This window comes from Scyliorhinus torazame, chromosome 16 (assembly GCF_047496885.1).
Source record: "Scyliorhinus torazame isolate Kashiwa2021f chromosome 16, sScyTor2.1, whole genome shotgun sequence".
Lineage (NCBI taxonomy): Eukaryota > Metazoa > Chordata > Chondrichthyes > Carcharhiniformes > Scyliorhinidae > Scyliorhinus > Scyliorhinus torazame.
In genome coordinates this window covers 88,508,651-88,533,377 of record NC_092722.1, presented here as the reverse complement: position 1 = coordinate 88,533,377, position 24,727 = coordinate 88,508,651, and the positions used below count along the sequence as shown (strand labels likewise).

Below are 24,727 nucleotides of genomic sequence, written 5' to 3'. Positions count from 1 at the left end.
ACTGTTGGAGGGTCAGTGCTGAGGGAGAGCCGCTCTGTTGGATTGTCAGTGCTGAGGGAGTGCCACACTGTCGGAGGGTCAGTACTGAGAGACTGCCTTACTGTTGGAGGGTCAGTACTGAGGGAGTGGCACACTGTTGGAGGATCAGTACTGAGGGAGTGCGGCTCTGTTGGAGGCTCAGTGGTGAGGGAGGGCTGCACTGTCAGACGGTCAGTACTGAGGGAGTGCTGCACTGTCAGACGGTCAGTACTGAGGGAGTGCTGCACTGTCAGCGTGTCAGTACAGAGCGAGTGCCGCACTGTCGGAGGATCAGTACTGAGGGAGTGCCGCTCTGTTGGAGGCTCAGTGCTGAGGGAGGGTTGCACTGTCAGACGGTCAGTACTGAGGGACTGCCGCACTGTTGGAGGGTCAGTGCTGAGGGAGTGCCGCACTGTTAGAGGGTCGGTGCTGAGGGAGTGCTGCACTGTCGGAGGGTCAGTACTGAGGGACTGCTGCTCTGTTGGAGGGTCAGTACTGAGGGAGTGCCGCACTGTCCGAGGGTCAGTCCTGAGTGAGTGCCGCACAGTCGGAGGGTCAGTACTGAGGGACTGCCTCACTGTTGGAGGGTCAGTACTGAGGGAGTGCCTCTCTGTCGGAGGGTCAGTACTGAGGGAGTGCTGCACTGTCAGAGGGTCAGTTCTGAGGGAGTGCTGCACTGTTGGAGGGTCAGTACTGAGGGATTTCTGCACTATCGGAGAGTCAGTAATGAGGGAATTCTGCACTGTTGGAGAGTTAGGGCTGAGGGAACACCGCACTGACGGAGGGTCAGTGCTGAGGGAGCACCGCGCTGTCGGAGGGTCAGTACTGAGGGAGTGCCACACTGGTGGAGGGTCAGTGCTGAGGGAGTGCCGAACTATTGGAGGGTCAGTACTGAGTGAGTGCCGCACTGTTGGAGGGTCAGTGCTGAGGGAGTGCCACACTGTCGGAGGGTCAGTACTGAGGGACTGCCTTACTGTTGGAGGGTCAGTGCTGAGGGAGTGCCGCACTGTTGTAATGTCAGTACTGAGGGAGTGGCGCACTGTCGGAGGATCAGTACTGAGGGAGTGCCGCTCTGTTGGAAGCTCAGTGCAGAGGGAGGGCTGCACTGTCAGACGGTCAGTACTGAGGGAGTGCTGCACTGTCAAAGGGTCAGTACTGAGTGAGTGCAGCTCTGTCAGAGAGTCAGCACTGAGTGAGTGCTGCACTGTTGGAGTGTCAGTACTGAGGGAGTGCTGCACTGTCAGATGGTCGGCACTGAGGGAGGGATGCACTGATGGAGTGTCAGTACTGAGGGAGTGCTGCACTTTTGGAGGGTCAGTACTGAGGGAGTGCGGCACTGTCAGAGGGTCAGTTCTGAGGGAGTGTTGCACAGCTGGAGGGTCAGTACTGAGGGAGTGCTGCACAGCTGGAGGGTCAGTACTGAGGGAATTCTGCACTGTCGGAGTGTCACTGCTGAGATAGATCGCTCTGTTGGAGGGTCAGGGCTGAGGGAGTGCCGCACTATCGGAGGGTCCGTACTGAAGGACTGCCGCAATGTTGGAGGGTAGTGCTGAGGGAGTGCCGCACTGCCGGAGGGTCAGTACTGAGGGACTGCCGCACTGTTGGAAGGTCGGTGCTGAGGGAGTGCCGCACTGTCGGAGGGTCAGTACTGAGGGACTGCCGCACTGTTGGAGGGTCAGTGCTGAGGGAGTGCCGCACTGTTGGAGGGTCGGTGCTGAGGGAGTGCCGCACTGTCCGAGGGTCAGTCCTGAGTGAGTGCTGCACTGTCGGAGGAACAGTACTGAGGGAATGCCGCACTGTCGGAGGGTCAGTACTGAGGGAGTGCTGCACTGCTGGAGGGTCAGTACTGAGGGAGTGCTGCACTGTCAGAGGGTCAGTTCTGAGGGAGTGCTGCACTGCTGGAGGGTCAGTACTGAGGGAGTGCCGCACTGTCAGAGGGTCAGTACTGAGGGAGTGCTGCACTGCTGGAGGATCAGTACTGAGGGAATTCTGCACTGTTGGAGAGTTCGGGCTGAGGGAGCACCGCACTGACGAAGGGTCAGTGCTGAGGGAGCACCGCACTGTCGGAGGGTCAGTACTGAGGGAGTGCCGCACTGTTGGAGGGTCAGTACTGAGGGAGTGCCGCACTGTTGGAGGGTCAGTACTGAGGGAGAGCCGCTCTGTTGGATTGTCAGTGCTGAGGGAGTGCCACACTGTCGGAGGGTCAGTACTGAGAGACTGCCTTACTGTTGGAGGGTCAGTACTGAGGGAGTCGCACACTGTTGGAGGATCAGTACTGAGGGAGTGCCGCTCTGTTGGATGCTCAGTGGTGAGGGAGGGCTGCACTGTCAGACGGTCAGTACTGAGGGAGTGCTGCACTGTCAGACGGTCAGTACTGAGGGAGTGCTGCACTGTCAGCGTGTCAGTACTGAGGGAGTGCCGCACTGTCGGAGGATCAGTACTGAGGGAGTGCCGCTCTGTTGGAGGCTCAGTGCTGAGGGAGGGTTGCACTGTCAGACGGTCAGTACTGAGGGAGTGCTGCACTGTCAGAGGGTCAGTTCTGAGGGAGTGCCGCACTGTTGGAGGGTCAGTGCTGAGGGAGTGCTGCACTGTTGGAGGGTCAGTGCTGAGGGAGTGCCACACTGTCGGAGGGTCAGTACTGAGGGAGTAGTGCACTGTCAGAGGGTCAGTACTGAGGGAGTGCTGCACTGTCAGATGGTCAGCACTGAGGGAGTGCTGCACTGTTGGAGTGTCAGTACTGAGGGAGTGCTGCACTGTTGGAGTGCCAGTACTGAGGGAGTGCTACACTATTGGAGGGTCAGTGCTGAGGGAGTGCCACACTGTCGGAGGGTCAGAACTGAGGGACTGCCTTACTGTTGGAGGGTCAGTACTGAGAGAGTGCCGCACTGTTGTAATGTCAGTACTGAGGGAGGGCGCACTGTCGGAGGATCAGTACTGAGTGAGTGCCGCACTGTTGGAGGGTCGGTGCTGAGGGAGTGCCGCACTGTCCGAGGGTCAGTCCTGAGTGAGTGCCGCACTGTCGGAGGCTCAGTACTGAGGGACTGCCTCACTGTTGGAGGGTCAGTACTGAGGGAGTGCCGCTCTGTTGGAGGGTCAGTTCTGAGGGAGTGCTGCACTGCTGGAGGGTCAGTACTGAGGGAGTGCTGCACTGTCAGAGGGTCAGTTCTGAGGGAGTGCTACACTGCTGGAGGGTCAGTACTGAGGAAGTGCCGCACTGTCAGAGGGTCAGTACTGAGGGATTGCTGCACTGTCAGAGGGTCAGTTCTGAGGGAGTGCTGCACTGCTGGAGGGTCAGCACTGAGGGAGTGCCGCACTGTCAGCGGGTCAGTACTGAGGGAGTGCTGCACTGCTGGAAGATCAGTACTGAGGGATTTCTGCACTATCGGAGAGTCAGTACCGAGGGAATTCTGCACTGTTGGAGAGTTCGGGCTGAGGGAGGACCGCACTGACGAAGGGTCAGTGCTGAGGGAGCACCGCGCTGTCGGAGGGTCAGTACTGAGGGAGTGCCGCACTGGTGGAGGGTCAGTGCTGAGGGAGTGCCGAACTATTGGAGGGTCAGTACTGAGTGAGTGCCGCACTGTTGGAGGGTCAGTACTGAGGGAGTGCCGCACTGTTGGAGGGTCAGTACTGAGGGAGTGCCGCTCTGTTGGATTGTCAGTGCTAAGGGATTGCCACACTGTCAGACGGTCAGTACTGAGGGAGTGCTGCTCTGTCAGATGGTCAGAACTGAGGGAATGCTGCACTGCCAGAGTGTCAGTACTGAGGGAGGGCGCACTGTCGGATGATCAGTACTGAGTGAGTGCCGCACTGTTGGAGGGTCAGTCCTGAGTGAGTGCCGCACTGTCGGAGGCTCAGTACTGAGGGACTGCCTCACTGTTGGAGGGTCAGTACTGAGGGAGTGCCGCTCTGTTGGAGGGTCAATACTGAGGGAGTGCTGCACTGCTGGTGGGTCAGTACTGAGGGAGTGCTGCACTGTCAGAGGGTCAGTTCTGAGGGAGTGCTACACTGCTGGAGGGTCAGTACTGACGGAGTGTGGCACTGTCAGAGGGTCAGTACTGAGAGAGTGCTGCACTGTCAGAGGGTCAGTTCTGAGGGAGTGCTGCACTGCTGGAGGGTCAGCACTGAGGGAGTGACGCACTGTCAGCGGATCAGTACTGAGGGAGTGCTGCACTGCTGGAGGATCAGTACTGAGGGAATTCTGCACTGTTGGAGAGTTCGGGCTGAGGGAGCACTGCACTGACGAAAGGTCAGTGCTGAGGGAGCACCGCGCTGTCGGAGGGTCAGTACTGAGGGAGTGCCGCACTGGTGGAGGGTCAGTGCTGAGGAAGTGCCGAACTATTGCAAGGGTAAGTATTGAGTGAGTGCCGCACTGTTGGAGGGTCAGTACTGAGGGAGTGCCGCACTGTTGGAGGGTCAGTACTGAGGGAGTGCCGCTCTGTTGGATTGTCAGTGCTGAGGGATTGCCACACTGTCAGACGGTCAGTACTGAGGGAGTGCTGCACTGTCAGACGGTCAGTACTGAGGGAGTGCTGCACTGTCAGTGTGTCAGTACTGAGGGAGTGCCGCACTGTCGGAGGATCAGTACTGAGGGAGTGCCGCTCTGTTGGAGGCTCAGTGCTGAGGGAGGGCTGCACTGTCAGACGGTCAGTACTGAGGGAGTGCTGCACTGTCAGAGTGTCAGTACTGAGGGAGTGCTGCACTGTCAGAGGGTCAGTACTGAGGGAGTGGCGCACTGTCGGAGGACCAGTACTGAGGGAGTTCCGCTCTGTTGGAGGCTCATTGCTGAACGAGTGCTGCACTGTCAGACGGTCAGTACTGGGGGAGTGCCGCACTGTCAGACGGTCAGTACTGAGGGAGTGCCGCACTGTCAGAGGGTCAGTTCTGAGGGAGTGCTGCACAGCTGGAGGGTCAGTACTGAGGGAGTGCTGCACTGTTGGAGTGTCAGTACTGAGGGAGTGCTGCACTGTCAGAGGGTCAGTTCTGAGGGAGTGCCGCACTGTCGGAGGGTCAGTACTGAGGGAGTGCTGCACTGTTGGAGGGTCAGTGCTGAGGGAGTGCCACACTGTCGGAGGGTCAGTACTGAGGGATTGCTGCACTGTCAGAGGGTCAGTTCTGAGGGAGTGCTGCACTGCTGGAGGGTCAGCACTGAGGGAGTGCCGCACTGTCAGCGGGTCAGTACTGAGGGAGTGCTGCACTGCTGGAAGATCAGTACTGAGGGATTTCTGCACTATCGGAGAGTCAGTACCGAGGGAATTCTGCACTGTTGGAGAGTTCGGGCTGAGGGAGGACCGCACTGACGAAGGGTCAGTGCTGAGGGAGCACCGCGCTGTCGGAGGGTCAGTACTGAGGGAGTGCCGCACTGGTGGAGGGTCAGTGCTGAGGGAGTGCCGAACTATTGGAGGGTCAGTACTGAGTGAGTGCCGCACTGTTGGAGGGTCAGTACTGAGGGAGTGCCGCACTGTTGGAGGGTCAGTACTGAGGGAGTGCCGCTCTATTGGATTGTCAGTGCTAAGGGATTGCCACACTGTCAGACGGTCAGTACTGAGGGAGTGCTGCTCTGTCAGATGGTCAGAACTGAGGGAATGCTGCACTGCCAGAGTGTCAGTACTGAGGGAGGGCGCACTGTCGGATGATCAGTACTGAGTGAGTGCCGCACTGTTGGAGGGTCAGTCCTGAGTGAGTGCCGCACTGTCGGAGGCTCAGTACTGAGGGACTGCCTCACTGTTGGAGGGTCAGTACTGAGGGAGTGCCGCTCTGTTGGAGGGTCAATACTGAGGGAGTGCTGCACTGCTGGTGGGTCAGTACTGAGGGAGTGCTGCACTGTCAGAGGGTCAGTTCTGAGGGAGTGCTACACTGCTGGAGGGTCAGTACTGACGGAGTGTGGCACTGTCAGAGGGTCAGTACTGAGGGAGTGCTGCACTGTCAGAGGGTCAGTTCTGAGGGAGTGCTGCACTGCTGGAGGGTCAGCACTGAGGGAGTGACGCACTGTCAGCGGATCAGTACTGAGGGAGTGCTGCACTGCTGGAGGATCAGTACTGAGGGATTTCTGCACTATCGGAGAGTCAGTACTGAGGGAATTCTGCACTGTTGGAGAGTTCGGGCTGAGGGAGCACTGCACTGACGAAAGGTCAGTGCTGAGGGAGCACCGCGCTGTCGGAGGGTCAGTACTGAGGGAGTGCCGCACTGGTGGAGGGTCAGTGCTGAGGAAGTGCCGAACTATTGGAGGGTAACTATTGAGTGAGTGCCGCACTGTTGGAGGGTCAGTACTGAGGGAGTGCCGCACTGTTGGAGGGTCAGTACTGAGGGAGTGCCGCTCTGTTGGATTGTCAGTGCTGAGGGATTGCCACACTGTCAGACGGTCAGTACTGAGGGAGTGCTGCACTGTCAGACGGTCAGTACTGAGGGAGTGCTGCACTGTCAGAGTGTCAGTACTGAGGGAGTGCCGCACTGTCGGAGGATCAGTACTGAGGGAGTGCCGCTCTGTTGGAGGCTCAGTGCTGAGGGAGGGCTGCACTGTCAGACGGTCAGTACTGAGGGAGTGCTGCACTGTCAGAGTGTCAGTACTGAGGGAGTGCTGCACTGTCAGAGGGTCAGTACTGAGGGAGTGGCGCACTGTCGGAGGACCAGTACTGAGGGAGTTCCGCTCTGTTGGAGGCTCATTGCTGAACGAGTGCTGCACTGTCAGACGGTCAGTACTGGGGGACTGCCGCACTGTCAGACGGTCAGTACTGAGGGAGTGCCGCACTGTCAGAGGGTCAGTTCTGAGGGAGTGCTGCACAGCTGGAGGGTCAGTACTGAGGGAGTGCTGCACTGTTGGAGTGTCAGTACTGAGGGAGTGCTGCACTGTCAGAGGGTCAGTTCTGAGGGAGTGCCGCACTGTCGGAGGGTCAGTACTGAGGGAGTGCTGCACTGTTGGAGGGTCAGTGCTGAGGGAGTGCCACACTGTCGGAGGGTCAGCACTGAGGGAGTAGTGCACTGTCGGAGGGTCAGTACTGAGGGAGTGCTGCACTGTCAGATGGTCAGCACTGAGGGAGTGACGCACTGTCAGCGGATCAGTACTGAGGGAGTGCTGCACTGCTGGAGGATCAGTACTGAGGGATTTCTGCACTATCGGAGAGTCAGTACTGAGGGAATTCTGCACTGTTGGAGAGTTCGGGCTGAGGGAGCACTGCACTGACGAAAGGTCAGTGCTGAGGGAGCACCGCGCTGTCGGAGGGTCAGTACTGAGGGAGTGCCGCACTGGTGGAGGGTCAGTGCTGAGGAAGTGCCGAACTATTGGAGGGTAAGTATTGAGTGAGTGCCGCACTGTTGGAGGGTCAGTACTGAGGGAGTGCCGCACTGTTGGAGGGTCAGTACTGAGGGAGTGCCGCTCTGTTGGATTGTCAGTGCTGAGGGATTGCCACACTGTCAGACGGTCAGTACTGAGGGAGTGCTGCACTGTCAGACGGTCAGTACTGAGGGAGTGCTGCACTGTCAGAGTGTCAGTACTGAGGGAGTGCCGCACTGTCGGAGGATCAGTACTGAGGGAGTGCCGCTCTGTTGGAGGCTCAGTGCTGAGGGAGGGCTGCACTGTCAGACGGTCAGTACTGAGGGAGTGCTGCACTGTCAGAGTGTCAGTACTGAGGGAGTGCTGCACTGTCAGAGGGTCAGTACTGAGGGAGTGGCGCACTGTCGGAGGACCAGTACTGAGGGAGTTCCGCTCTGTTGGAGGCTCATTGCTGAACGAGTGCTGCACTGTCAGACGGTCAGTACTGGGGGACTGCCGCACTGTCAGACGGTCAGTACTGAGGGAGTGCCGCACTGTCAGAGGGTCAGTTCTGAGGGAGTGCTGCACAGCTGGAGGGTCAGTACTGAGGGAGTGCTGCACTGTTGGAGTGTCAGTACTGAGGGAGTGCTGCACTGTCAGAGGGTCAGTTCTGAGGGAGTGCCGCACTGTCGGAGGGTCAGTACTGAGGGAGTGCTGCACTGTTGGAGGGTCAGTGCTGAGGGAGTGCCACACTGTCGGAGGGTCAGCACTGAGGGAGTAGTGCACTGTCGGAGGGTCAGTACTGAGGGAGTGCTGCACTGTCAGATGGTCAGCACTGAAGAACTGCCTTACTGTTGGAGGGTCAGTACTGAGGGAGTGCCACACTGTTGGAGGGTCAGTACTGAGGGACTGCCTTACTGTCGGAGGGTCAGTACTGAGGGACTGCCTTACTGTTGGAGGGTCAGTGATGAGGGAGTGCCACACTGTCGGAGGGTCAGTACTGAGGGAGTGCCACACTGGTGGAGGGTCAGTGCCGAGGGAGTGCCGAACTATTGGAGGGTCAGTACTGAGTGAGTGCCGCACTGTTGGAGGGTCAGTGCTGAGGGGGTGCCACACTGTCGGAGGGTCAGTACTGAGGGACTGCCTTATTGTCGGAGGGTCAGTACTGAGGGACTGCCTTACTGTTGGAGGGTCAGTGCTGAGGGAGTGCCGCTCTGTTGTAATGTCAGTACTGAGGGAGTGGCGCACTGTCGGAGGATCAGTACTGAGGGAGTGCCGCTCTGTTGGAGGCTCAGTGCTGAGGGAGGCTGCACTGTCAAAGGGTCAGTACTGAGTGAATGCAGCTCTGTCAGAGAGTCAGCACTGAGGGAGTGCTGCACTGTTGGAGTGTCAGTACTGAGGGAGTGCTGCACTGTCAGATGGTCGGCACTGAGGGAGTGATGCACTGTTGGAGTGTCAGTACTGAGGGAGTGCTGCACTTTTGGAGGGTCAGTACTGAGGGAGTGCTGCACTGTCAGAGGGTCAGTTCTGAGGGAGAGCTGCACAGCTGGAGGGTCAGTACTGAGGGAATTCTGCACTGTCGGAGTGTCACTGCTGAGATAAACCGCTCTGTTGGAGAGTCAGGGCTGAGGGAGGCCCGCACTGTTGGAGGGTCAGTACTGAGGGAGTGTCGCACTGTCGGAGGGTCCGTACTGAAGGACTGCCGCAATGTTGGAGGGTTGTGCTGAGTGAGTGCCGCACTGTTGGAGGGTCAGTGCTGAGGGAGTGCCGCACTGTTGGAGGGTCAGTGCTGCGGGAGTGCCGCACAGTCGGAGGGTCAGTACTGAAGGACTGCCGTTCTGTTGGAGGGTCAGTGCTGAGGGAGTGCCGCACTGTTGGAGGGTCAGTGCTGAGGAAGTGCCGCTCTGTTGGAGGGTCAGTACTGAGTGAGTGCCGCTCTGTTGGAGGGTCAGTACTGAGTGAGTGCCGCACTGTTGGAGGGTCAGTACTGAGGGAGTGCTGCACTGTTTTGGGGTCAGTGCTGAGGGAGTGCTGCACTGTCAGATGGTCAGCACTGAGGGAGTGCTGCACTGTTGGAGTGTCAGTACTGAGGGAGTGCTGCACTGTTGGAGTTTCAGTACTGAGGGAGTGATGCACTGTCGGATGTTCTGTACTGAGGGAGTGTTGTACTATCAGGGGGTCAGTACTGAGAGGGTGCCACACTGTTGGATGGTCAGTCCTGAGGGAGCGCCGCACCGTCAGAGGGTCAGTGCTGAGGGAGTGCCGCACTGTCGGAGGATCAGTACTGAGGGAGCGCTGCACTGTCAGAGGGTCACTCTCGAGCGAGTGCCGCTGTGCTGGATGGTCAGTCCTGAGGGAGCGCCGCACTGTCGGAGGATCAGTACCTAGGGAGCGCCGCACTGTCGGAGGGTCAGTCCTGAGGGAGTGCCGCACTGTCGGAGGATCAGTACTGAGGGAGCGCCGCACTGTCGGAGGGTCAGTCTCGAGGGAGGGCCGCTCTGCTGGATGGTCAGTCCTGAGGGAGCGCCGCACTGTCGGAGGATCAGTACTGAGGGAGCGCCGCACTGTCGGAGTATCAGTACTGAGGGAGCGCCGCACTGTCGGAGGGTCAGTGCTGAGGGAGCGATGCACTCATGGAATTCGGCTGGCGAGTGGCATTATTTTCCCTGGTCGCTTTGTTTAATTTTTAAACTGTGCCCATCAACATCATCAATGTGAAGTTCATTTGGTCAGGTGTAAAATGAAAAGAAAATCATTCATTTTATTTTCTTCACTTTCTCTCTCCGTCACTCTTTTCTCTCCCTTTGTACCTCTCTCACTCTGTCTCCATCTCTCTCTGTTGCTCTCTCTCTGTATCTCTCTCTGTGTCTCACTCTCTGTACACGTCTCTGTCTCTCTCTCTTTCTCGCTCTGTCTCAATCTCTGTACGCCTCTCTGTCTCTCTCTCTCTCTCTGTCTCACTCTCTCTGTCCCTGTCTGTCTGTCTGTCGCTCTGTCTCACCCACTCTCTCTTTGTCTATCTCTCTCCCTGCCTCTCCCGCTCTCTGTCTTGCTTCGTCTCTCTCTCTCTGTCTCCCTCTCTCTCTGTCTCTCCTTCTCACTCCCTGTCCACATCACTCTGTCTCACTCTCTGTCTCTCTCTATGTCCTTCGGTTCTCCCTCTCTGGATCTCTCCCTATTTCCTTGTCTCCCTTTTTGTTTGTCTCTCACTCTCTGTCTCTCCTGCTCTCTCTCTGTCTGTCTCTCTCCCTCTCTCTGCTTCTCTCTCCCTCTGTCTCTCTCCCTCTCTCTGACACTTTCTATCTCTCTGTCTCTCTCACTCTCTTTCCCTGCCTCGCCCTTTCCCTCTTCCTCTGTCTTTGTCTCTCTTTCTTTGTCTCTCTCCCTGCCTCTTTGTACGTCTCTCCCTCTTGTCTGTCTCAAACTCTCTCTCCCTCTCCCCATCTGTGTCTTTCCCCTGTCTCCCTCCGACTCTCGCTCTTTGTGTTTCTCTCTGTATTTGTTCCTCTGTCTGACTCTTAATGTCTGTCTCTCTGTCTGTCTATCTCTCTCCCTGTCTCTCTCTCTGTCTCTCTCACTATCTGCCTCTCTCTGTCCCTGACTCTCTATCTCTCTCTCTCTTTCTGTTGTGTCTCTTTCTCTCTGTCTGTCTGTCTCTCTGTCTCTCTCTGTCTATCTCTCTCTATCAATCTCTCATTCTCTGTCTCTCGAATTTACTGCCTCTCTCTCTGTCTGCCTCTCTGCTCCCAGGTATTTTCGGAAAGGAAATCACTGGGAAAGTTCTGTGGGAATGGAAACAATGTCATGGGCAATTATCCCGGACACCAGTTAGTGATTTCAAAGAAAAATTCCATGAAGCTGGATTTTAAATCGGATTTTTCCAATGAGGACCGCTATCTGGGATTCCTAGCTCATTACGAGGCGATTGGTAAGGATTCAGAGCTCATCAGCTATTAATGTCAGCGAGAACAGAAAATGTTCAACCTGCTTCTATCTATATCATTATCCAAACTTCACGCCAAAAACTAATTCTCCCCGTAACCATCACTCCCCAACATCATACTGTCCCCCCTCACTCCCCACCTTCACACTGTCCCCCTCACTCCCCACCTTCACACTGTCCCCCTCACTCCCCACCTTCACACTGTCCCCCTCACTCCCACCATCACACTGTCCCCCCTCACTCCCCACATTCACACTGTCCCCCTCACTCCCACCTTCACACTGTCCCCCTCACTCCCCACCTTCACACTGTCCCCCTCACTCCCACCATCACACTGTCCCCCCTCACTCCCCACATTCACACTGTCCCCCTCACTCCCACCTTCACACTGTCCCCCTCACTCCCCACCTTCACACTGTCCCCCTCACTCCCCACCTTCACACTGTCCCCCTCACTCCCACCATCACACTGTCCCCCCTCACTCCCCACATTCACACTGTCCCCCTCACTCCCACCTTCACACTGTCCCCCTCACTCCCAACTTCACACTGTCGCCCCTCACTCCCACCTTCACACTGTCCCCCTCACTCCCACCTTCACACGGTCCCCCCTCAGTCCCACCTTCACACTGTCCCCCTCACTCCCACCTTCACACTGTCCCCCTCACTCCCACGTTCACACTGTCCCCCCTCACTCCGACCTTCACACTGTCCCCCTCACTCCCACCTTCACACTGTCCCCCTCACTCCCACCTTCACACTGTCCCCCTCACTCCCACCTTCACACTGTCCCCCCTCACTCCCACCTTCACACTGTCCCCCCTCACTCCCACCTTCACACTACCCCCCTCACTCCCACCTTCACACTGTCCCCCTCAATCCCACCTTCACACTGTCCCCCTCACTCCCACCTTCACATTGTCCCCCTCACTCCCACCTTCACACTGTCCCCTCACTCCCACCTTCACACTGTCCCCCCTCACTCCCACCTTCACACTGTCCATCTCACTCCCACGTTCACACTGTCCCCCTCACTCCATCTTCACACTGTCCCCCTCACTCCCACCTTCACACGGTCCCCCCTCACTCCCACCTTCACACTGTCCCCCTCACTCCCACCTTCACACTCTCCCACCTCACTCCCAACTTCACACTGTCCCCCTCACTCCCACCTTCACACTGTCCCCCCTCACTCCCACCTTCAAACTGTCCCCCTCACTCCCACCTTCACACTGTACCCCCTCACTCCCACATTCCCACTGTCCCCCTCACTCCCACCTTCACACTGTCCCCCTCACTCCCACCTTCACAATGTGCCCCTCACTCCATCTTCACACTGTCTCCCTCACTCCCACCTTCACATTGTCCCCCCTCACTCCCACCTTCACACTGTCCCCCTCACTCCCACCTTCGCACTGTCCCCCTCACTCCCACCTTCACACTGTCCCCCTCACTCCCACCTTCACACTGTCCCCCCTCACTCCCACCTTCACACTGTCCCCCCTCACTCCGGCCTTCACATTGTACCCCTCACTCCCACCTTCATACTGTCCCCCTCACTCCCACCTTCACACTGTCCCCCCTCACTCCCACCTTCACACTGTCCACTTCACTCCATTTTCACACTGTCCTCCTCACTCCCACCTTCACACTGTCACCCTCACTCCCACCTTCACACTGTCCCCCCTCACTCCCACCTTCACACTGTGCCCCTCACTCCCACCTTCACACTGTCCACATCACTCTCACCTTCACACTGTCCCCCCTCACTCCCACCTTCACACTGTCCCCCTGACACCCACTTTCACACTGTCCCCCTCAGTCCCACCTTCACACTGTCCCCTTCACTCCATCTTCACACTGTCCCCCTCACTCCCACCTTCACACTGTCCCCCTCACTCCCACCTTCACACTGTCCCCTTCACTCCATCTTCACACTGTCCCCCTCACTCCATCTTCACACTGTCCCCCTCACTCCCACCTTCACACTGTCCCCCTCACTCCCCACCTTCACACTGTCCCCCTCACTCCACATTCACACTGTCCCCCTCACTCCCACGTTCACACTGTCCCCCCTCACTCCCACCTTCACACTGTCCCCCTCACTCCCACCTTCACACTGTCCCCCCTCAGTCCCACCTTCACACTGTCCCCCTCACTCCCACCTTCACACTGTCCCCCTCACTCCCACATTCACACTGTCCCCCCTCACTCCGACCTTCACACTGTCCCCCTCACTCCCAAATTCACACTGTCCCCCTCACTCCCACATTCACACTGTCCCCCTCACTCCCACCTTCACACTGTCCCCCCTCACTCCCACCTTCACACTGTCGCCCCTCACTCCCACCTTCACACTGCCCCCCTCGATCCCACCTTCACACTGTCCCCCCTCACTCCCACCTTCACACTGTCGCCCCTCACTCCCACCTTCACACTGTCCCCCTCACTCCCACCTTCACACTGTCCCCCTCACTCCCACCTTCACACTGTCCCCCTCACTCCCACCTTCACACTATCCCCCTCACTCCCACCTTCACACTGTCCCCCCTCACTCCCACCTTCACACTGTCCCCCTCACTCCCACGTTCACAGTGTCCCCCTCACTCCATCTTCACACTGTCCCCCTCACTCCCACCTTCACACTGTCCCCCTTCACTCCCACCTTCACACTGTCCCCCTCACTCCCACCTTCACACTGTCCCCCTCACTCCCACCTTCACACTCTCCCACCTCACTCCCAACTTCACACTGTCCCCCTCACTCCCACCTTCACACTGTACCCCTCACTCCCACCTTCACACTGTACCCCCTTACTCCCACATTCCCACTGTCCCCCTCACTCCCACATTCACACTGTACCCTTCACTCCCACCTTCACACTGTACCCCTCACTCCCCACATTCACACTGTCCCCCTCATTCCCACCTTCACACTGTCCCCCTCACTCCCAACTTCACACTGTCCCCCTCACTCCATCTTCACACTGTCCCCCTCACTCCCACCTTCACACTGTCCCCCCTCACTCCCACCTTCACACTGTCCCCCTCACTCCCACCTTCACACTGTCCCCCCTCACTCCCACCTTCACACTGTCCCCTTCACTCCATTTTCACACTGTCCCCCTCACTCCCACCTTCACACTGTCACCCTCACTCCCACCTTCACACTGTCCCCCCTCACTCCCACCTTCACACTGTGCCCCTCACTCCCACCTTCACACTGTCCCCCCTCACTCCCACCTTCACACTGTCCCCCTCACTCCCACGTTCACACTGTCCCCCTCACTCCATCTTCACACTGTCCCCCTCACTCCCACCTTCACACGGTCCCCCCTCACTCCCACCTTCACACTGTCCCCCTCACTCCCACCTTCACACTGTCCCCCCTCACTCCCATCTTCACACTGTCCCCCTCACTCCCACCATCACACGGTCCCCCCTCACTCCCACCTTCACACTGTCCCCCTCACTCCCACCTTCACACTGTCCCCCTCACTCCCACCTTCACACTCTCCCACCTCACTCCCAACTTCACACTGTCCCCCTCACTCCCACCTTCACACTGTCCCCCCTCACTCCCACCTTCAAACTGTCCCCCTCACTCCCACCTTCACACTGTAGCCCCACACTCCCACATTCCCACTGTCCCCCTCACTCCCACATTCACACTGTACCCCTCACTCCCACCTTCACACTGTCCCCCTCACTCCCACCTTCACAATGTCCCCCTCACTCCCACCTTCACAATGTCCCCCTCACTCCCACCTTCACAATGTCCCCCTCACTCCATTTTCACACTGTCCCCCTCACTCCCACCTTCACATTGTCCCCCCTCACTCCCACCTTCACACTGTCCCCCTCACTCCCACCTTCACACTGTCCCCCTCACTCCCATCTTCACACTGTCCCCCCTCACTCCCACCTTCACACTGTCCCCCTCACTCCCACCTTCACACTGTCCCCCTCACTCCCACCTTCGCACTGTCCCCCTCACTCCCACCTTCACACTGTCCCCCTCACTCCCACCTACACACTGTCCCCCATCACTCCCATCTTCACACTGTCCCCCCTCACTCCGACCTTCACATTGTACCCCTCACTCCCACCTTCATACTGTCCCCCTCACTCCCACCTTCACACTGTCCCCCCTCACTCCCACCTTCACACTGTCCACTTCACTTCATTTTCACACTGTCCCCCTCACTCCCACCTTCACACTGTCACCCTCATTCCCACCTTCACACTGTCCCCCCTCACTCCCACCTTCACAATGTGCCCCTCACTCACACCTTCACACTGTCCACATCACTCTCACCTTCACACTGTCCCCCCTCACTCCCACCTTCACACTGTCCCCCTGACACCCACCTTCACACTGTCCCCCTCAGCCCCACCTTCACACTGTCCCATTCACTCCATCTTCACACTGTCCCCCTCACTCCCACCTTCACACTGTCCCCCTCACTCCCACCTTCACACTGTCCCCTTCACTCCATCTTCACACTGTCCCCCTCACTCCATCTTCACACTGTCCCCCTCACTCCCACCTTCACACTGTCCCCCTCATTCCCACCTTCACACTGTCCCCCCTCACTCCCACCTTCACAATGTGCCCCTCACTCACACCTTCACACTGTCCACATCACTCTCACCTTCACACTGTCCCCCCTCACTCCCACCTTCACACTGTCCCCCTGACACCCACCTTCACACTGTCCCCCTCAGTCCCACCTTCACACTGTCCCCTTCACTCCATCTTCACACTGTCCCCCTCACTCCCACCTTCACACTGTCCCCCTCACTCCCACCTTCACACTGTCCCCTTCACTCCATCTTCACACTGTCCCCCTCACTCCATCTTCACACTGTCCCCCTCACTCCCACCTTCACACTGTCCCCCTCACTCCCCACCTTCACACTGTCCCCCTCACTCCACATTCACACTGTCCCCCTCACTCCCACGTTCACACTGTCCCCCCTCACTCCCACCTTCACACTGTCCCCCTCACTCCCACCTTCACACTGTCCACCCTCAGTCCCACCTTCACACTGTCCCCCTCACTCCCACATTCACACTGTCCCCCCTCACTCCGACCTTCACACTGTCCCCCTCACTCCCACCTTCACACTGTCCCCCTCACTCCCACATTCACACTGTCCCCCTCACTCCCACCTTCACACTGTCCCCCCTCACTCCCAACTTCACACTGTCCCCCCTCACTCCCACCTTCACACTGCCCCCCTCGATCCCACCTTCACACTGTCCCCCCCACTCCCACCTTCACACTGTCCCCCTCACTCCCACCTTCACACTGTCCCCCTCACTCCCACCTTCACACTATCCCCCTCACTCCCACCTTCACACTGTCCCCCCTCACTCCCACCTTCACACTGTCCCCCTCACTCACACGTTCACAGTGTCCCCCTCACTCCATCTTCACACTGTCCCCCTCACTCCCACCTTCACACTGTCCCCCTTCACTCCCACTTTCACACTGTCCCCCTCACTCCCACCTTCACACTGTCCCCCTCACTCCCACCTTCACACTCTCCCACCTCACTCCCAACTTCACACTGTCCCCCTCACTCCCACCTTCACACTGTCCCCCTCACTCCCACCTTCACAATGTCCCCATCACTCCATCTTCACACTGTCCCCCTCACTCCCACCTTCACACTGTCCCCCCTCACTCCCACCTTCACATTGTACCCCTCACTCCCACCTTCATACTGTCCCGCTCACTCCCACCTTCACACTGTCCCCCCTCACTCCCACCTTCACACTGTCCCCTTCACTCCATTTTCACACTGTCCCCCTCACTCCCACCATCACACTGTCACCCTCACTCCCACCTTCACACTGTCCCCCCTCACTCCCACCTTCACACTGTCCCCTTCACTCCATTTTCACACTGTCACCCTCACTCTCACCTTCACACTGTCCCCCTCACTCCCACCTTCACACTGTCACCCTCACTCCCACCTTCACACTGTCACCCTCACTCCCACCTTCACACTGTCCCCCCTCACTGCCACCTTCACACTGTCACCCTCACTCTCACCTTCACACTGTCCCCCTCACTCCCACCTTCACACTGTCACCCTCACTCCCACCTTCACACTGTCCCCCTCACTCCCACCTTCACACTGTCCCCCTCACTCCCACCTTCACACTGTCCCCCCTCACTCCCACCTTCACACTGTCCCCCTGACACCCACCTTCACACTGTCCCCCTCACTCCCACCTTCACACTGTCCCCTTCACTCCATCTTCACACTGTCCCCCCTCACTCCCCACCTTCACACTGTCCCCTTCACTCCATCTTCACACTGTCCCCCCTCACTCCCCATCTTCACACAGTCCCCCTCACTCCCACCTTCACTCTGTACCCCCTCACTCCCACCTTCACACTGTCCCACTCACTCCTACCTTCACACTGTCCCCCTCACTCCCACCTTCACACTGTCACCCTCACTCCCACCTTCACACTGTCCCCCTCACTACCACCTTCACACTGTCCCCCTCACTCCCAGCTTCACACTGTCCCCCCTCACTCCCACCTTCACACTGTCCCCCTGACACCCACCTTCACACTGCCCCCTCACTCCCACCTTCACACTGTCCCCTTCACTCCATCTTCACACTGTCCCCCCTCACTCCCACCTTCACACTGTCCCTCTCACTCCCACCTTCACACTGTCCACCCTCAGTCCCACCTTCACACTGTCCCCCTCACTCCCACATTCACACTGTCCCCCCTCACTCCGACCTTCACACTGTCCCCCTCACTCCCACCTTCACACTGTCCCCCTCACTCCCACATTCACACTGTCCCCCTCACTCCCACCTTCACACTGTCCCCCCTCACTCCCAACTTCACACTGTCCCCCCTCACTCCCACCTTCACACTGCCCCCCTCGATCCCACCTTCACACTGTCCCCCCCACTCCCACCTTCACACTGTCCCCCTCACTCCCACCTTCACACTGTCCCCCTCACTCCCACCTTCACACTATCCCCCTCACTCCCACCTTCACACTGTCCCCCCTCACTCCCACCTTCACACTGTCCCCCTCACTCACACGTTCACAGTGTCCCCCTCACTCCATCTTCACACTGTCCCCCTCACTCCCACCTTCACACTGTCCCCCTTCACTCCCACTTTCACACTGTCCCCCTCACTCCCACCTTCACACTGTCCCCCTCACTCCCACCTTCACACTCTCCCACCTCACTCCCAACTTCACACTGTCCCCCTCACTCCCACCTTCACACTGTCCCCCTCACTCCCACCTTCACAATGTCCCCATCACTCCATCTTCACACTGTCCCCCTCACTCCCACCTTCACACTGTCCCCCCTCACTCCCACCTTCACATTGTACCCCTCACTCCCACCTTCATACTGTCCCGCTCACTCCCACCTTCACACTGTCCCCCCTCACTCCCACCTTCACACTGTCCCCTTCACTCCATTTTCACACTGTCCCCCTCACTCCCACCTTCACACTGTCACCCTCACTCCCACCTTCACACTGTCCCCTTCACTCCATTTTCACACTGTCACCCTCACTCTCACCTTCACACTGTCCCCCTCACTCCCACCTTCACACTGTCACCCTCACTCCCACCTTCACACTGTCACCCTCACTCCCACCTTCACACTGTCCCCCCTCACTGCCACCTTCACACTGTCACCCTCACTCTCACCTTCACACTGTCCCCCTCACTCCCACCTTCACACTGTCACCCTCACTCCCACCTTCACACTGTCCCCCTCACTCCCACCTTCACACTGTCCCCCTCACTCCCACCTTCACACTGTCCCCCCTCACTCCCACCTTCACACTGTCCCCCTGACACCCACCTTCACACTGTCCCCCTCACTCCCACCTTCACACTGTCCCCTTCACTCCATCTTCACACTGTCCCCCCTCACTCCCCACCTTCACACTGACCCTTCACTCCATCTTCACACTGTCCCCCCTCACTCCCCACCTTCACACAGTCCCCCTCACTCCCACCTTCACTCTGTACCCCCTCACTCCCACCTTCACACTGTCCCACTCACTCCTACCTTCACACTGTCCCCCTCACTCCCACCTTCACACTGTCACCCTCACTCCCACCTTCACACTGTCCCCCTCACTACCACCTTCACACTGTCCCCCTCACTCCCAGCTTCACACTGTCCCCCCTCACTCCCACCTTCACACTGTCCCCCTGACACCCACCTTCACACTGCCCCCTCACTCCCACCTTCACACTGTCCCCTTCACTCCATCTTCACACTGTCCCCCCTCACTCCCCACCTTCACACTGTCCCCTTCACTCCATCTTCACACTGTTCCCCCTCACTCCCACCTTCACATTGCCCCCTCACTCCCACCTTCACACTGTCCCCCTCACTCCCACCTTCACACTGTCCCTCTCACTCCCACCTTCACACTGCCCCCCTCACTCCCACCTTCACACTGTTCCCCCTCACTCCCACCTTCACATTGCCCCCTCACTCCCACCTTCACACTGTCCCCCTCACTCCCATATTCACACTGTCCCCCTCACTCCCCACCTTCACACTGTCCCCCTCACTCCCACCTTCACATTGCCCCCTCGCTCCCACCTTCACACTGTCCCCCCTCACTCCCACCTTCACATTGCCCCCTCGCTCCCACCTTCACACTGTCCCCCCTCACTCCCACCTTCACACTGTCCCCCTCACTCCCACGTTCACACTGTCCCCCTCACTCCATTTTCACACTGTCCCCCTCACTCCCACCTTCACACTGTCCCCCTCACTACCACCTTCACACTGTCCCCCCTCACTCCCACCTTCACACTGTGCCCCTCACTCCCACCTTCACACTGTCCACCTCACTCGCCACATCACACTGTCCCCCCTCACTCCCACCTTCACACTGTCCCCCTGACACCCACCTTCACACTGTCCCCCTCACTCCCACCTTCACACTTTCCCCTTCACTCCATCTTCACACTGTCCCCCTCACTTCCCACCTTCACACAGTCCCCCTGACTCCCACCTCCACTCTGTGCCCCCTCACTCCCCCCTTCACACTTTCCCCCTCGCTCCCACCTTCACACTGTACACCCTCACTCCCACCTTCACACTGTCCCCTTCACGCCATCTTCGCACTGTCCCCCTCACTCCCACCTTCACACTGTCCCCATCACTCCCACCTTCACACTGTCCCCCTCACTCCTACCTTCACACTGTCCCCCTCACTCCCACCTTCACACTGTCCCTCTCACTCCCACCTTCACACTGTCCCCCTCACTCCATCTTCACACTGTACCCCTCACTCCCACCTTCACACTGTCCCTCTCACTCCCACCTTCACACTGTCCCCTTCACGCCATCTTCGCACTGTCCCCCTCACTCCCACCTTCACACTGTCCCCATCACTCCCACCTTCACACTGTCCCCCTCACTCCCACCTTCACACTGTCCCCCTCACTCCCACCTTCACACTGTCCCCCTCACTCCCCACCTTCACACTGACCCCTCACTCCCACTTTCACACTGTCCCCTTCACTCCATCTTCACACTGACCCCCTCACTCCCACCTTCCCATTGTCCCCCTCACTCCCACCTTCACACTGTCCCCCTCACTCCCACCTACACACTGTGCCCTTCACTCCATCTTCACACTGTCCCCCTCAGTCCCACCTTCACATTGCCCCCTCACTCCCACCTTCACACTGTCCCCCTCACTCCCACCTTCACACTGTCCCCCTCACTCCCCACCTTCACACTGTCCCCCTCGCTCCCACCTTCACACTGTCCCCCCTCACTCCCACCTTCACACTGTCCCCCTCACTCCCACGTTCACACTGTCCCCCTCACTCCATTTTCACACTGTCCCCCTCACTCCCACCTTCACACTGTCCCCCTCACTACCACCTTCACACTGTCCCCCCTCACTCCCACCTTCACACTGTGCCCCTCACTCCCACCTTCACACTGTCCACATCACTCTCACCTTCACACTGTCCCTCCTCACTCCCACCTTCACACTGTCCCCCCTCACTCCCACCTTCACACTGTCCACCTCACTCGCAACATCACACTGTCCCCCCTCACGCCCACCTTCACACTGTGCCCCTCACTCCCACCTTCACTCTGTGCCCCCTCACTCCCCCCTTCACACTTTCCCCCTCGCTCCCACCTTCACACTGTACCCCCTCACTCCCACCTTCACACTGTCCCCTTCACGCCATCTTCGCACTGTCCCCCTCACTCCCACCTTCACACTGTCCCCATCACTCCCACCTTCACACTGTCCCCCTCACTCCTACCTTCACACTGTCCCCCTCACTCCCACCTTCACACTGTCCCTCTCACTCCCACCTTCACACTGTCCCCCTCACTCCATCTTCACACTGTACCCCTCACTCCCACCTTCACACTGTCCCTCTCACTCCCACCTTCACACTGTCCCCTTCACGCCATCTTCGCACTGTCCCCCTCACTCCCACCTTCAAACTGTCCCCATCACTCCCACCTTCACACAGTCCCCCTCACTCCCACCTTCACACTGTCCCCCTCACTCCCACCTTCACACTGTCCCCCTCACTCCCCACCTTCACACTGACCCCTCACTCCCACTTTCACACTGTCCCCTTCACTCCATCTTCACACTGACCCCCTCACTCCCACCTTCCCATTGTCCCCCTCACTCCCACCTTCACACTGTCCCACCTCACTCCCACCTTCACACTGTCCCCCTCACTCCCCACCTTCACACTGTCCCCCTCACTCCCACCTTCACACTGTCCCCCCTCACTCCCACCTTCACATTGTCCCCCTCACTCCCACCTTCACACTGTCCCCCTCACTCCCACCTTCACACTGTTCCCCCTCACTCCCACCTCCACATTGCCCCCTCACTCCCACGTTCACACTGTCCCCCTCACTCCCACCTTCACACTGTCCCCCCTCACTCCCACCTTCACACTGTCCCCCCTCACTCCTACCTTCACACTGTCCCCCCTCACTCCCACCTTCACACTGAGCCCCCTCACTTCCACCTTCACACTGCCCCCTTCACTCCATCTTCACACTGTCCCCCTCACTCCAACCTACAAACTGTCCCCTTCACTCCATCTTCACACTGTCCCCCCTCACTCCCACCTTCACACTGTCCCCCTCACTCCCACCTTCACTCTGTCCACCCTCACTCGCACCTTCACACTGTCCCCCTCACTCCCACCTTCACACTGTCCCCTTCACTCCATCTTCACACTGTCCCCCTCACTCCACCTACACACTGTCCCCTTCACTCCATCTTCACACTGTCCCCCCTCACTCCCACCTTCACACTGTCCCCCTCACTCCCCACCTTCACACAGTCCCCCTCACTCCCACCTTCACACTGTCCCCCTCACTCCCACCTACACACTGTGCCCTTCACTCCATCTTCACACTGTCCCCCTCAGTCCCACCTTCACATTGCCCCCTCACTCCCACCTTCACACTGTCCCCCTCACTCCCACCTTCACACTGTCCCCCTCACTCCCCACCTTCACACTGTCCCCCTCGCTCCCACCTTCACACTGTCCCCCCTCACTCCCACCTTCACACTGTCCCCCTCACTCCCACGTTCACACTGTCCCCCTCACTCCATTTTCACACTGTCCCCCTCACTCCCACCTTCACACTGTCCCCCTCACTACCACCTTCACACTGTCCCCCTCACTTCCCACCTTCACACAGTCCCCCTGACTCCCACCTTCACTCTGTGCCCCCTCACTCCCCCCTTCACACTTTCCCCCTCGCTCCCACCTTCACACTGTACACCCTCACTCCCACCTTCACACTGTCCCCTTCACGCCATCTTCGCACTGTCCCCCTCACTCCCACCTTCACACTGTCCCCATCACTCCCACCTTCACACTGTCCCCCTCACTCCTACCTTCACACTGTCCCCCTCACTCCCACCTTCACACTGTCCCTCTCACTCCCACCTTCACACTGTCCCCCTCACTCCATCTTCACACTGTACCCCTCACTCCCACCTTCACACTGTCCCTCTCACTCCCACCTTCACACTGTCCCCTTCACGCCATCTTCGCACTGTCCCCCTCACTCCCACCTTCACACTGTCCCCATCACTCCCACCTTCACACTGTCCCCCTCACTCCCACCTTCACACTGTCCCCCTCACTCCCACCTTCACACTGTCCCCCTCACTCCCCACCTTCACACTGACCCCTCACTCCCACTTTCACACTGTCCCCTTCACTCCATCTTCACACTGACCCCCTCACTCCCACCTTCCCATTGTCCCCCTCACTCCCACCTTCACACTGTCCCCCTCACTCCCACCTACACACTGTGCCCTTCACTCCATCTTCACACTGTCCCCCTCAGTCCCACCTTCACATTGCCCCCTCACTCCCACCTTCACACTGTCCCCCTCACTCCCACCTTCACACTGTCCCCCTCACTCCCCACCTTCACACTGTCCCCCTCGCTCCCACCTTCACACTGTCCCCCCTCACTCCCACCTTCACACTGTCCCCCTCACTCCCACGTTCACTGTCCCCCTCACTCCATTTTCACACTGTCCCCCTCACTCCCACCTTCACACTGTCCCCCTCACTACCACCTTCACACTGTCCCCCCTCACTCCCACCTTCACACTGTGCCCCTCACTCCCACCTTCACACTGTCCACATCACTCTCACCTTCACACTGTCCCTCCTCACTCCCACCTTCACAGTGTCCCCCCTCACTCCCACCTTCACACTGTCCACCTCACTCGCAACATCACACTGTCCCCCCTCACGCCCACCTTCACACTGTGCCCCTCACTCCCACCTTCACTCTGTGCCCCCTCACTCCCCCCTTCACACTTTCCCCCTCGCTCCCACCTTCACACTGTACCCCCTCACTCCCACCTTCACACTGTCCCCTTCACGCCATCTTCGCACTGTCCCCCTCACTCCCACCTTCACACTGTCCCCATCACTCCCACCTTCACACTGTCCCCCTCACTCCTACCTTCACACTGTCCCCCTCACTCCCACCTTCACACTGTCCCTCTCACTCCCACCTTCACACTGTCCCCCTCACTCCATCTTCACACTGTACCCCTCACTCCCACCTTCACACTGTCCCTCTCACTCCCACCTTCACACTGTCCCCTTCACGCCATCTTCGCACTGTCCCCCTCACTCCCACCTTCAAACTGTCCCCATCACTCCCACCTTCACACAGTCCCCCTCACTCCCACCTTCACACTGTCCCCCTCACTCCCACCTTCACACTGTCCCCCTCACTCCCCACCTTCACACTGACCCCTCACTCCCACTTTCACACTGTCCCCTTCACTCCATCTTCACACTGACCCCCTCACTCCCACCTTCCCATTGTCCCCCTCACTCCCACCTTCACACTGTCCCACCTCACTCCCACCTTCACACTGTCCCCCTCACTCCCCACCTTCACACTGTCCCCCTCACTCCCACCTTCACACTGTCCCCCCTCACTCCCACC

General features: G+C 58.6%; 1 protein-coding gene across 1 annotated transcript in view; it reads left to right on the top strand.

Moving 5' to 3' along the window:
• The window catches only part of LOC140392933 (complement C1r-A subcomponent-like), a 270,575-nt gene that overhangs the window by 52,737 nt on the left and 193,111 nt on the right, over positions 1-24,727 (top strand). The window contains exon 3 of the mRNA XM_072478713.1: positions 11,015-11,192. Coding sequence (XP_072334814.1) covers positions 11,015-11,192 — 178 coding nt within the window. The remainder of the gene's footprint in view (positions 1-11,014; positions 11,193-24,727) is intronic.